The sequence below is a fragment of the Charadrius vociferus genome, unplaced genomic scaffold, assembly GCF_000708025.1.
Source record: "Charadrius vociferus isolate BGI_N301 unplaced genomic scaffold, ASM70802v2 scaffold125, whole genome shotgun sequence".
Classification (NCBI taxonomy): Eukaryota; Metazoa; Chordata; class Aves; order Charadriiformes; family Charadriidae; genus Charadrius; species Charadrius vociferus.
In genome coordinates this window covers 2,654,092-2,667,480 of record NW_009649036.1, presented here as the reverse complement: position 1 = coordinate 2,667,480, position 13,389 = coordinate 2,654,092, and the positions used below count along the sequence as shown (strand labels likewise).

The window sequence follows — 13,389 nt, the reverse complement described above, 5'->3', positions numbered from 1 at the left end:
TCTTAGACTCCTGTATGTTCCATGTTAGCTTCATTAAGAAAAAGTAAGAATTTTTTGGTAATAGGTTAAAAGCAGTAAGTAGTAAAAATAACTTTTTGTTACAGTACTGTGTTGTACTGACAATTCATACAGTAACACAAACAAATATACCACAGTTGCCTTTAAGACAGCTGGTTAAAAATCAAGCAACTGAGGTGTCTGGTGAATGACAGTGTTGCCCCTGAATACTGTTCCCGGGCATACTGCATGACTGCAGCAGAATACCTTGAAAAGTAACACACAGGTTGCATAAAAAAACCCATAATTATCTGTTTCAAGAGGTGCCACTGAAAAAAAAAAATCCCCCATGGCTTTTGTGACACAGGGAATTAAGACATAACTCTCAGATATAAAGGACCTACATTTTCAACACTGGTTTAAATATTGAAATTTCAAATTGGGATGGCAAGTCCTAAAAGTTGGGCCATATTAGTGATAAGTGAAAGGATGCTGCATGATATCTACCATCACAATTTTTTAAAATATACACTACAAACTATAAAAAAAAAAAAAAATCATTTTACAGAACAGTTTCTATACAACAGGTGGAAGTGACTATTTCTTGCCCCAGAAATCCTTCCTCTTCTGAGCTCGTTCCAGTATCTGAGATGCAAGTGAGCTAGATGCTGCCGAGCGAGCAGAAATCTGAGACAACCTGTCATCTGTGGAGAAAGCAACAAGGGGAAAAGTAAATAGGAAGATTAAATACACATACTAAAACGCAGTTGACCTTCATGGCAGACTTTGAAAGTGCAAATATTTTTATGCCCTTTCTCACAATGGATGCAAAAATAGTACGCACAATACACTAATTCTATCATTTGGTAACTGACATGCTAGAAAAGAATCTCACTAGAAAGCTCCTAGGATGCTATGTAAGTACAAGAGAGATACATGTCCAAATCTTGACTAACTCCAGAATAAGATCCCTACTGTCACCTGGGAATTGCCCAGTTCTCCAAGTCATCTTTACATTTACTCTCCTGCGTCAGAAGACCTCAGAAATCATTCCTCTGCCACTGAAGTCTGTATAGACTAGACTCTGATAATAACATACTCATGAAAGCAACTCACGGCTTCAAGCAAAGCAGACAACCTTAGAATAACACATGACTAAAATATCAGACCTTATGTTGCCAAAAGACCCGTTCTGGGCCAAAACCAGCTAGTGTGCCACAAGCTGTTAAAAGAAATGTGTCTTCTGAAGAAAACAGGAAGTTTAACACAAAGACAACAAGAAACATGCTTTAAAAATGTAGTTTTGAAAGGTTTTCCTTTTGAATACAGGATCCACTTCACACCCAGCAAAACTTAAGCAGCCTGGACACTGCTTCTCTAATAAAGCACAACATTGTACTTCTTTAACATCATTATTAAAATGTTGCTACAGCTCTGTCAAGATGCTCTCTACGAAAAATGACCTTAATTACACCCATTCTCCTGCAATAATTAAAAAGAACTGTATCACTACTTTCCAGCCCCCCTAACAACAAAAAAAAACTCAACAAAAATTTCCACAACTCAGTCTTAACAGGACCTGTACTTTGTCAGTGTTTCAATTAACTTTTCAGTAGCATTTCTAAGTTCTTGAAATACAGTGATCCAAACAGGCTGTAACAGGCTTACACACTATGCATAACAACTGTATTCCTACGTATGAGAAAACTGCTAACTGCACTTCTGCAAACAGACATGTCATTGGAAGAACTCCCGGGTTTGTATGTACATGAACAAATATGGGCATATGAACTATCTGTGAGCTGGCACATTGCACCTGTTTCTGAAAGCTTATACATCATCACTCAGCTCAGAAGGGAAAAAAAAAAAAAGAAACAGCAGTTACAGCATTTAATCTGTGTGCAGCAAGCTTGTGGGAAGCTGCAGAGTACTACAGGATTTTGCATGTTTTATGTCGAAATACAGATGCTTGGCTGAGCCATCTGCACAACCCACACATTTTCCAGCCAACTGCAATGAGTAAAACAGAGAATCGGGCTGAACCTTGGTTAAAACCAAGGAGCAAACAAGCACAAGGGGTATAGAAAAAGCCTTTTGGTTGCTCTGGGGTATATCTATAAATAAACTGCGATCAGATATAAGGTTGCTCTGCCCATACTCTAATCTGAACCAAACACAGGTGATTGCGACTAGCACAGCACACCACCAAGCTCAACCTCATACACCATGCTAAGAAGCAATGTATACAGCTCAAGCTAATGAGGCTACAACGCCTTTGGTTGACTCACATTACTGAGAGTTTACTTGTGACTGCCCACAAAAGGGCCAAGAAGATGCACTGGCAGGCTGTGCACTGGCTGCTCCCCCACATTAACTTTACAGTAAACAGAATAAAGGTCAAAACAGCAATCAGGATGCCATAAGTACCCCTAATACATCGAGTAGACGAATAGGTGTGAAAATTAAAGTCAGAAGAATCATTGTATGCTGTGTATCTGGTGCTGAAGTCACACAAGCAAAATCTTTATCTTAAGATTTTTGGTACTTTTTCAATTGCATGCAAAGTTACTGCAGCTGCAACCTGGGCTGGGATAGTTTTGCAGTTCACTCCTCTTGCTACCAACACAAAGGCTTTAAAAAAAAAAAAAAAAGTGTGGGGAGGAAACAATTTTAGTTATGGAACCAAGCAAGCTGTAGTAGACCACTGTGGTTCAATATGGTTTTTTAATTCTCAGCCACATTTAATGGTTTATTTATACTAGAATATACCTTCATATTCACACTTCAGATTACTAGGACGAACATTTTCAAATTATTTTGATGGAACAATGTGGTAATTATTCATGCAAACACATAAGCTAGTATTACTTATTGCATTCAGAGACCTCTCATGTTAGCATAAAAGTTAAAATTAATCTAGGTAATATACACATGATGTACAACAATAATTTGGGACAACAAATACCTTCATCATTATAGTTTCTTTCCTGGAGGGGTAACTGGAAAGATCTAGGTTTTGGATTGCCAACATTCCCTAGGACAAAAAGTTAAAGGCACATTTTTGAATAATTTCAAAATAGACTAAGGACAATATTTCATTTTAGAACATTTGAAAACATTACATTATTTCCAAAACATGAGTCTCACAAATAGCAAACGTACCAAAAACTCCAGGATAGTCCTTTACTCAAAGCTGAGGTAAAATAAACTTACTTCACTGTATTCTTCTCAAGGCACCTATCTTTTTAGACGATAGAAGTTACTTAGTGAACTGCATTCGAGGTGCAAAGCTTGAACATAGCACCAATTCTAACCTCTTTCCAAGGACATTCTTTGGATTTCACCATCCCACTTGATCTGACAACTACTTGTTTCATTCTAGAATGGAAATACTACTTTTGTTTAGCTAACCTGTATAATAAAAGGACTAAAAATCGTGGCACCTTAAGCAGCTATAGAAAGTCTTTCTGGAATGGAGACTTAAGCACATAAACTTTATTTTGACTAAGGGGTGAAGGACTCTTTGCTTTATCAAATTTATGCCCCCAGTACCCCTAAACTTTGTTAAAAAAAAACAAAAATCTTTGAAATGTTCCAGCATTCCTCCTCAGCCAAGAAATGGCTTTTCTCAATATCCAACAAATCTTTCCTAGATGGCTTTTTTGTTTCCATATCCTGCAGAAATATTTAAGGAGCTTATCTCTCAGAAATCCACAACTCCTGCTAACTAATACCACACTATAAAGGTCCACAATTACACACCGCTGTTCGTAATTCCAGCTGGAAAAGTGTCACAGCATCCAGGTGTAGCCTGAAGATTAAAAGTTACAACTGTTCATGCTAAACCAAATTACTCTCACAATGAGTAATTACTTATTAAATTTTAGTAAGGCAAAATTAGACAACAGATCACTAGAATATAACTATATTAGTGGAATCCAAGCTGAGGTGGAGAGTTGTGCACATCTCCTCAGCAAGACTAAGCATATAGTAGAAAAGCTTTTGTTTACAAATAACATTCTTTGTAGAGCCTGTAAAGCAGCAAGCTCAGGATTATCTTAGCCTGAACACTGCATGGTAGCCATTTCCATCCTGCAGCACTCTAAAACAGCCAGTTAATACACAAAACCCACCATTATGCTGGAATTCTGGATCTTTGAGAGTTCCTTGAATACGACGAGAGGGACTCCAGCAATTCATTAAGCAGCTTTTGCCTGACTTCAGCACAGGAGGTGTACAGGAATGCTCTTGATGGGCTGAAGCAAGAGGAACTTGCTCATCAGAAACTCTGTTAGGAGGCCACAGATCCCGCCTAAGTGGCAGAGGATCCAAAGTTCCCAGCCCAGCAGGTGGGGAGGTAAGGTGTGAAACAGCTTCTACTTCCACATCAGGCTAAAACACAATCAGAAGAAAAAAAAAAAAAATAAACAAAACAACACATAAAACCCCAACATCTCCTATAGAGCCTTCCAGTACAGATCATCACATACGCAGCAAGTGTTGGCTTTACACTGTTAAACTTTTCATGAGGGTACTGGAAGTATTTCAAGCTTGTGAAACAGCTTAAAGAAAATCTATTCCTAATAGCAAGCGTTTAACATGGTCTGAAAGTAATCTGGGCAGGTCAAACCAAAAGCTTATTTTCTCCACAGCAAAACACTGTGATCTTAGATTTGAAACCAACACAACCAACTTCTCATGCAATTGTGTCTACTTCTATTGCAGAACTTGCTACAGAGCATGTATGCAGTGAAATGCTAGCTGTCTTTGTAGAACACAGACTAAGCACAACTTGACAAAAACCCCACAATTTTGAGAGGAAGACAGTTAAAACAACTCCTAAACGTTTCTATTTTTCTTTTAGTAACTGTGCAAGCTGCAAAATGAAAGAAGCACAAAAGTAAAGGGAAGGGAGAATTAAACTACTATGGCACATTCACCTATCTTGTACCTAGGCAATGAAGCTCTCCTTCTTAAACTTCTTTCAAGTCAAGGAATCTAGAGCTGTGCCCTATGTCAGTGGCAAGCTTTAAAGGGGAAAGCAGGGGGAAATCAATAGGTCCTGATGACAGATCTTTTTAAAAAAAAAACAACCAAACAAACAAAAAAACACCAAACACCAAACCGATCTTGCGCATTTAGCAGAAAAAGAGAAAAAGCCAAAATGGAGCTCACACTCAATCTCACTCCAATAGCCTCAACTCCTTTGCTTGATACCTCAAAAAAATGATTTAGTCAGACATCAGCCTTTTTCAGTCACAGATGCTGAAAATTTTAGAATAGTAAATGACAACTGAAGAAAAAGTATTATTAATTAAATTATTCACAATCACTTAAAAAGCACATTCCTAAAATGCATAATGATAAGTCTCTTTTCTGGCTTACCTGTACAGATCTTTTTGAAGCTCCTCTTGCACCTTGCTTAGCTGAAGAAGGGTCTGATCCTAAACCTTGTGTTCTCTGCTGTGAAGATGAAGACTTGAGTTTAGGTGGAGACACTAGAACCGCACCTCCTATTGTAGTGGAGAAGATGAAAAATGCTTTATTACCTTAAATAACCTACTAAATTAATTCTTTTTTTTTTTTTCTTTAGTTCTTGAAATACTACTTTGCAGTTAAAAGTTATTACCAACAGCTGGGGTAGTGAGATCATGATGAGTCCTCTGAACTCCACCAAGCGCCCTCAGCTTCGGAGTAGGAAGCCTGCCACCTGTCCTTGAGGATACAGAAGAAGAATCTGATACAGCTGGAGAAGAACTCAATACTAAGGTATTCTCACTGCAAAAAAATGAGAAATGATCAAAGGATTAGCTAAGGACTCAGGAGTCTTGCACTCAAGGTTTTTGTTTCTAATACATTCCCACAACGAAGCCTAAGGCAAGACAGTTAGGGCCATAAAACGCTAACAGCATGTTGCTAAAACATCTGCTTGCAATGAGGAGTCCTGGATTCCAGCCCCAGAGCCTCAGTTTCTGGGGTTTTTTGTTGGTTTTTTTTTTTTTAATGTAACTGGATAAAATACATAAACAGTCTCAAACTGCAAATTCAGGCTCCCTCTGTCCTAATAAACCTTGAATGTATTGCTGCAGAGTAGCAGAGACTCAACAGGAGGGCTGGAAAGAGCACTCACCCAGAAAAACTTTGAACCTGGTTGCCACCTTAGAGGTGGGAATGTGGGTTTGACTCTTTTCAGTCAATGTGGCAGAACTGAAACCCAGTATCCCACATTTATGTAACCGCTCTAGCCCCTAGGTTATTAAATAAATCAGCACTGCCACTTCTGTCTTCTTCCTCCAGATGCATTTCAAAAGGACGCAGCGGCATACCCACACTCTGCAAGGAACCTGATCCTATCAGTGCACGCTATACACGCTCTGAGGACACGTAGACAAAGAACACCTCATTTCTAGCTCTCAAGCAAGCTTAGATAACATGCAAGTGTTAAGCTGCCCTGCATGGCCAAGTCCAGAGCAGATCTCAGCACACAGAGCCACATTGCAGGACGACAGAAAATCTTCAATGTCAGAGATACATGTAGGAACTAGATAATCTCCAGAATTAGAGACAGAAACTTAAGAAGGTTTTCAGGATGACAATTTTGAAAGCCTGCATTTAATTTCTGTTTGAATCTAGCATCTCATCTCAACCTTTCTTTGCCTGGGTTTTGCACACAGGATATTATCCCCAAAGGAGACAATCACAATTCCTTACATTAGATTCATGTCGCAACACCAAATATAAAATTTAATGAGGAATACAAAATGCTCTGATGGTATGGTAACAAGAGCCAAAGTTATTCAGAGTTAAATATCTATCAAACTAAAATACTGTTCTACCAAAAAAGTATGCAAAACTTACACAGTAAAAAGCCAGAGACTTCTGTAACTAGATATAATTTGGATCTTTCAACTGTCAAATATAGTACTATGATCTGTACTATGCATATACTGAATTGATCTCTCCTTATATCTAAACACCTCTCCACCTTTTCCCCCACCTGTGCTCAGTAACGTAATCCCCAATTATTACTGGATGCTCATTATATTTTTCTCCCAAGTCCTTCATCTTTGCCCATGATTTTTTTTTTAAAGACAAACAGATGCTTAAGCACAAGATTAGTATGTATTCTATCCTTTCAGTCCTATAAATCCTATGCTGTCAACTTGAAGCAAATTGTAAGCCTTGATTTTCACTACACTTGGCTACTGTGTAATGAACAGTCTGTTCTGAGACCCATACTGCAAATTTTAAAGTTTTCAAAAAAAAAAAAACCGCATTAGAATTGTTCATGCTTCTACAAACTTCTGTCTTGCAAGTTACAACTCCAGTAATCTTAATGATAAATCCACTTCTACCAACCAGTTCAACATCCTGAACTTTCTCATTCCTTATCATACTGTTAAAACAAAAGCAGTGCCACACCATCTTAATAACTCCTTAAGTAAATCTGATTCAAAACCCAAAATTAGTTAACCTACAAATTTCTGAGATGTTAGAGGAAAAAAATTACATATATACACCACAAACATGTTCAGTTTTACCCTTCAATTTTCTTATCTTCATTGGCAACCTTATTGTTTTCTTCCAACTTCTGAGTCACGACTGCAGCCTGTTCACCTTGGTTTTCTTCCTCTCCTGTTGATTGTCGATTCTCCCTTTCTTCAGTACCTTCTTGTTCACCCCAAACCAAACGCCTTTTGACTGGAACAGTTAAAGCATCTGACTTGTCTTTCTTCTCAGTGCTGTTCTGGTGTGGCTGTTCTCTGGAGTCAGGTTGCTCCAGCATTTTGGGGCTTGGTGCAGTCTCTTTTTCAGAAACTCTAGGTAACAAAGCAAGCAGTGTTTCACACCATTGATTTGCATGATGTACGCATGTCTATGTAGAACACATTTATCCAGTTCAGTCCTTTGTCAAAAGTACGGCTCAGATATTAAAAAAAAACTTTCCGCTGAAGTTTTAACTGATGTTTAAGCACAATCCATTTTCAAACTAGATTCTGTGAAAATTCACTCTGGATTACCATTTCCAAAAATGTAATGTAAAATCAGGTCTCTATTTCCAATTTAAACAGCATGTTAGTTGTTTTTTAACATTTCTGATAATCTAATTCCACACATAGGGACTGTCTGATGGGACCATTTTGACAGCCAAGCAGCTTAAAAGGCTTCTCTTTAGGCACAACTTTTGAAAGTCTTTGAAACTCTCAACTGCTCACAGAAACCAGTGCAAATTAGCCCAATGCACTGAAATGAGATCAGTAAGAGAATGTGTATTTCACAGGCAAAAAAAAATGAACCAGTAAACCAAAAAATTTACACCATACTTAATCCCACACATTATATTGTAATAAATACTCTTCCACGTGTCATTGCCCAACCCTTAAGAGAACTACAGTCATGCAAATGGATAGATATCTCCCCCATGCAAACAACACAAGTAGTGTGCATACAGCAGCCTAGATGGACTGCAGACAGAGGTATCCAAGGCACAGGTTTTAAATATCAGCTCTCAGAGAATTCACAAATGGCTTTTTTTTTTTTTCCCCTCCTTGCTTCAGCAATAGCTGAGGTACATTTTACTAAAATACTCATTCTGAATTTTCCTAGCAAGGGATTTAATATCTACCAATTCCGATGGTTTTCAAAGAAAGGAGACAATGGATGTACACCATTCCAGTTCTGAAGTCTTCATCTCAGAACTAAACAGTGTCTAAGACTCCACCACAAGATTAATTAATCCTGAGAAGAACACTGATAATATCTGAGTAGGCAAAACATATTTCGTCTCATTCCAGCAGAAAGAAGAGTATTACTTCAGTATGACTCAGTGTGAAATTCCTCCAGGCTTGATAAGACTAAGATTGCCACACTAAATATGCATTTATGGAGAATTATAAAGGCATAACTTTTCTTCTTTCAGAAGACTGGACTGGGCCTCATTTTTAATTTGAGTAGCTATCAACTGACATATCTGTGAAAAGGTAAATGCCCTCATCTGTTCTTGAGAATTTACATATCCCAGAATCATAGAAGAGCCCAGGTTGGAAGGGTCCTTGCAAGACCATCCTGTCCCAAACCTTCACAGGGAAATGGAGCCCAGATGAGATTACTGAGCACCCTGTCCAGTCACATCTTGAATACAGTCAAACATCCAAGATCTCACAGCTACACTAAGCCTATATTCTCCATTTTGCTCTGTTTCAAAGCCACAGAATAGGCAGGAATGATGAGCTTACCCAGCAAGATCTAATGCTCTGATGTTGTTGCTGATGCCTTCTTCTGAACTGGAATTTGAGGACACATCCCAAAGACTGTTATTATCAGACAGGATCTGATTGAGATGGTATCGGGAGAAGTGTGTTCCCTCTACTCGCTGCCTGTAAGCCTTTGCTCTTTCTCGAAGTTCTCTCACCTGCACATCAAGGTTTCATAAGTTGCACGTCTGTTTAAAGTTCATCGATAGGTGCTATCATAACATATTTGCATTAGCTAAAGGCAGCTAAAGGAGAAAGGAAAGTTACTCATAATACAAGGCCGCCCACAGCACAAACATTGCATGCCGCAGTAAATGCAACAAAAGGAAAGCAAAAATAACAAAAGTGTACACTTAGTAAGCATGTTTGAGCCATGAAGCCAAAGCAAAATTGTCAATTACTCATTCCATTAGAACAAAAAGTTATGCAGCAGCTATGAATAAGTTTAGTGCTGGATTCTAGTTTTTCCATCAGCGCTGAGACACAGAACATTGAAACAGGAACTTAGAAGCAACAAACCTCCATATACCACATGGAATTTAAGGTGTTTTGAGATGCCTAAGGAGATGAATACAGAATTATTTTAAAATTTCTTATTTTACTCTCAACACTGTATTGTTATTATCACCCTTATAACTTTATTTCAGTCTAAGTAAGAAATTAAATACTAAATACCTGTCAACATAGCTCTATGCTGCCTCCCTGAGATTCAGTTAAAAAGCTGTAAAACAAATACATCGGCACTGGTATTTCATCAGTTTTTGCCAAGCTTGAGGAAGTTAATTTAGATTTCTAAGCCTTAACACTCAAAGATATATTCACCACACACTAATTTATGATTATTTCAAGTCAACAGATCTCTGTGCATGTGTAGTACTGAGTATGTATGCTGTGAACACTGCAACTGTCTCCAGCTACATTAATCCTGTGTCAGTGAGGAGCTGATTATTATAGGAGAACTCTTGGTGCTATTGTGTGTAAGACATAATATCAAAATCACTCCTCCTACGCTACCAGAAACTGTAGAATAAGATGTCAGGTTTAGTCTTAAAAAAATGAAAGTCATAAGCCCTCTCTTTAGACACCGCACTGCTGATTTTACACTATCATTTTTATGGCTAAAACTATTTCAACTCTCACATGTCTTGTGTCCTTCACCCAAACACAATTAAAGTGCAGGAAGAAAAAGCAACAACAAAACTTTTACGTTTATGTGATTAAAAATATCTTTGTGATATTGTTGTGTGAATTCTGGCTCACTAAAAAATGGTTCACAGGAAATAAGTATTTTGCCAAAGAGCAGGAAAGTAATACTGACACTTCCTCTAACACATTTTCATAGCTTTTCTTATTTACTCTTCTTTCATGATAGACTTCACATCGTTCTTCCTGCAAGGAAAAGAGTTAAGTGGGCCAAATCCTGCTAAACCCACTAGAAGTAACTGGATGCAGCAGATGGAAATCCTCTTAGCCCACACTAGCTAACATCTCGCAATTTGACCCACTAAACTTCCAAAGAATAGCCTGTTAAAAATATATACTTGTCATTTTAAGAGGAAAGTTTGAAGTCTGAGGTGCAAGTGATCTACTGGATTATTCACTTTAAGTAGAAGGAGGAAAAATTAATGATAGCCACAACAGAAGGAATATAAATCCAAAGCAACAGGACACTGCAGGGGGAGGAAGAATACTATGTCTCCAGTGAATTGTGAAGAAGTACAAAGGACAACCATCTCCTTCAGTGACTCAGCGGGCAGCATTATCTCAGCAGGGCACAGGCCCCAGGGAGTCCTACTGTGATTATGAACTGCCCGTATTAATTTTTCAAAAGCATAATTCAAAGAGATTTTTTCATTCGAATCAATTTTTTCATTGCTGAAAAGCAACCCTTAATAATGTATTGTAGAGCAGCAGTCTAGGAGTAATCACTACGGCTAAGGTCATATCAGAATTCTATTACGGTCTTTGCCTGTTTGGGCGCAGAACTTTGGAAAGCCTGCTTTGGACCCAAAGTTATCCATGTCCGCTCCCAACTAAGGGGGAAACCAGACTGGATCAGTCAGAGCTTATCATCCAATCACTTAAACTACTCAAGAGGCACCTGTGGCAGGGGTGAGTCTCAACCATCAAGCAGAGGAAGAGGTTAGACACAGCTTTGCAGAACATTGATCTTCATGTCAGTGAAAACTATTGGGAACAGGCATGGAATAATTTAGAAACCAAAAGGACTGTCAGGTGGCCTATATTGTGAATGGCCAAAGTACCTTTGTTGCTTTATTATAAAACCGATGCACTTGACACTTTTTTCAAGTTATGCATACTTACATAAATCTGCCATTAACATATTTCTCAAGTGGCTAGATTCTTTCTTATGTTTCAACCGTAAATGAAATACTTTATTCAGTCCTACTATTTTAGCCATGCTGGATCCCATTCTGTAGTCCTTATAACAAAAATATTGATGGATGCTACCAAAAAAAAAAAAAAAAAAAAAGAAAGGGCCTGCGCAAGAATACGGTCTATCAGGAATTTGTATTAATTCTTGTATTCTTGTATTAACAGAGGTTTTAAGAATTAACCTTGGTTTTCTTCCAACCTGTCTTGAAGACAAGAAAATTCCAAGCTTTAATCTCACTCTTTGTTTTCACCACACCCACGAAAAGCTTCTTTTTAAGAATTATAACCCAAAATTATACCTATGCAAATAGTAATAGGACAATAGCAAATTAAAAAAAAAACTCCATAAAGAAAAAATCCTACACAGTAACTCATTTACACAAGCTAAATATTATTCTTTGTCTACTCTACAAGTTTGATATGCTGTACTGGTTTTGGCCAGGATAGAGTTAAATTTCTTTATCACAAGCTAAATATTATTCTTTGTCTACTCACAAAACTAGTTTGATACGCTGTACTGGTTTTGGCCAGGATACAGTTAAATTTCTTTATCGTAGCTCCTATGGTGCTATGTTTTCAACTTCTGCTGAAAACACAGTTGATAAGAAAGGGATGTTTTAGCTATTGCTGAATGGTGCTTTCACAGCGTCAGGTCCTTTTCTGTTTCTCATGCTGCCTCACCAGCGAGAAGACTGAGGTTGCACAAGCAGCCAGAAGGGGACACAGCTGGGACAGCTGACCCCAACTGGCCAAAGGGATATTTCATACCATATGATGTTGAGCCCAGCAATAAAGCTGGGGAAGAAGGGGACATTTGGTGTTCGTCTTCCCAAGTAACCGTTATGCGTGAGAGACATGCTTTCCTGGAGATGGCTGAATACCAGCTTGCTGATGGGATGTAGTGAATGGACTCCTTGTTTTGCTTTGCTTGCGCAGACAGCTTTTGCTTTACCTGTTAAACTGTCCTTATCTCAACCCACAAGTTTTCTCACTTTTACCCTTCTGATTCTCTCCTCCATCCCACTGAGGGGGAATGAATGAGTGGCTGTGTGGGGCTCAGCTGTCTAGTGGGGTTAAACCACAACATACATTCACAAACATGTGATGTAAAGTCTAACAGAGAGGGGAAACATTCGGGTAATTCCAATTATAAAATTTTGTTGATTATATGTACATAATCAACAACAGATCATCAGTAGGGTAAAACTAACTTGTCTCACGACAGTCTAATCCCAGTTCATGTTCCCTATTAGTGGGTGAACAACTCTTGGGGAATTCTGCTTCACAGCTCATACTAGGATCCAATGTAGTTACGCACATATAAAAATGTGTATGTAATCAAAAACGTGTATGGAATCTAAGCACATTTGTCAGCAATAAAACACTTGTTATTACAGTCTTGAAATTAATTTGGCTCTTCCAGCTATGCAGCACAACGCCTTCATTTAGAAGGCCCTAAGCATCCTAATAATTCTTTTCTGAATCCTTCATGCCTACTCCCAAGTGACTTCCTTCTAGTTTCTTCTGCAATTCCCTTGTTCAGCAAGAAAATCGTCCTGGAAAAGTCACACACATCCAAAACACGTATCTACAGTGTGGGAATTTCTTGGTTTCTCATGCGCTGTAATTAAACGCTGCATATATTTACTTCCTACATCTCTCAAACCTGACCCAAAAAGGATTCTTTCCCATCCTCCACTTGCAGTCTCCTCACTCTTCCCCTTGACTGTAGTGCAATGAC

The 13,389-nt window shown here is 38.3% G+C and overlaps 1 protein-coding gene across 1 annotated transcript in view; it reads right to left on the bottom strand.

Annotated features, from left to right (window-relative positions):
* Positions 1 to 594: 594 nt before the first annotated feature.
* MDM1 (Mdm1 nuclear protein homolog (mouse)) overlaps positions 595 to 13,389 on the bottom strand; it is a 26,041-nt gene continuing 13,246 nt past the window's right edge. The window contains exons 8-15 of the mRNA XM_009887835.1: positions 9,771 to 9,809; positions 9,234 to 9,409; positions 7,539 to 7,817; positions 5,627 to 5,775; positions 5,383 to 5,510; positions 4,131 to 4,389; positions 2,963 to 3,031; positions 595 to 701 (exon numbers count right to left, since the gene is read on the bottom strand). Of these exons, the coding sequence (XP_009886137.1) occupies positions 595 to 701; positions 2,963 to 3,031; positions 4,131 to 4,389; positions 5,383 to 5,510; positions 5,627 to 5,775; positions 7,539 to 7,817; positions 9,234 to 9,409; positions 9,771 to 9,809 (1,206 nt within the window). The remainder of the gene's footprint in view (positions 702 to 2,962; positions 3,032 to 4,130; positions 4,390 to 5,382; positions 5,511 to 5,626; positions 5,776 to 7,538; positions 7,818 to 9,233; positions 9,410 to 9,770; positions 9,810 to 13,389) is intronic.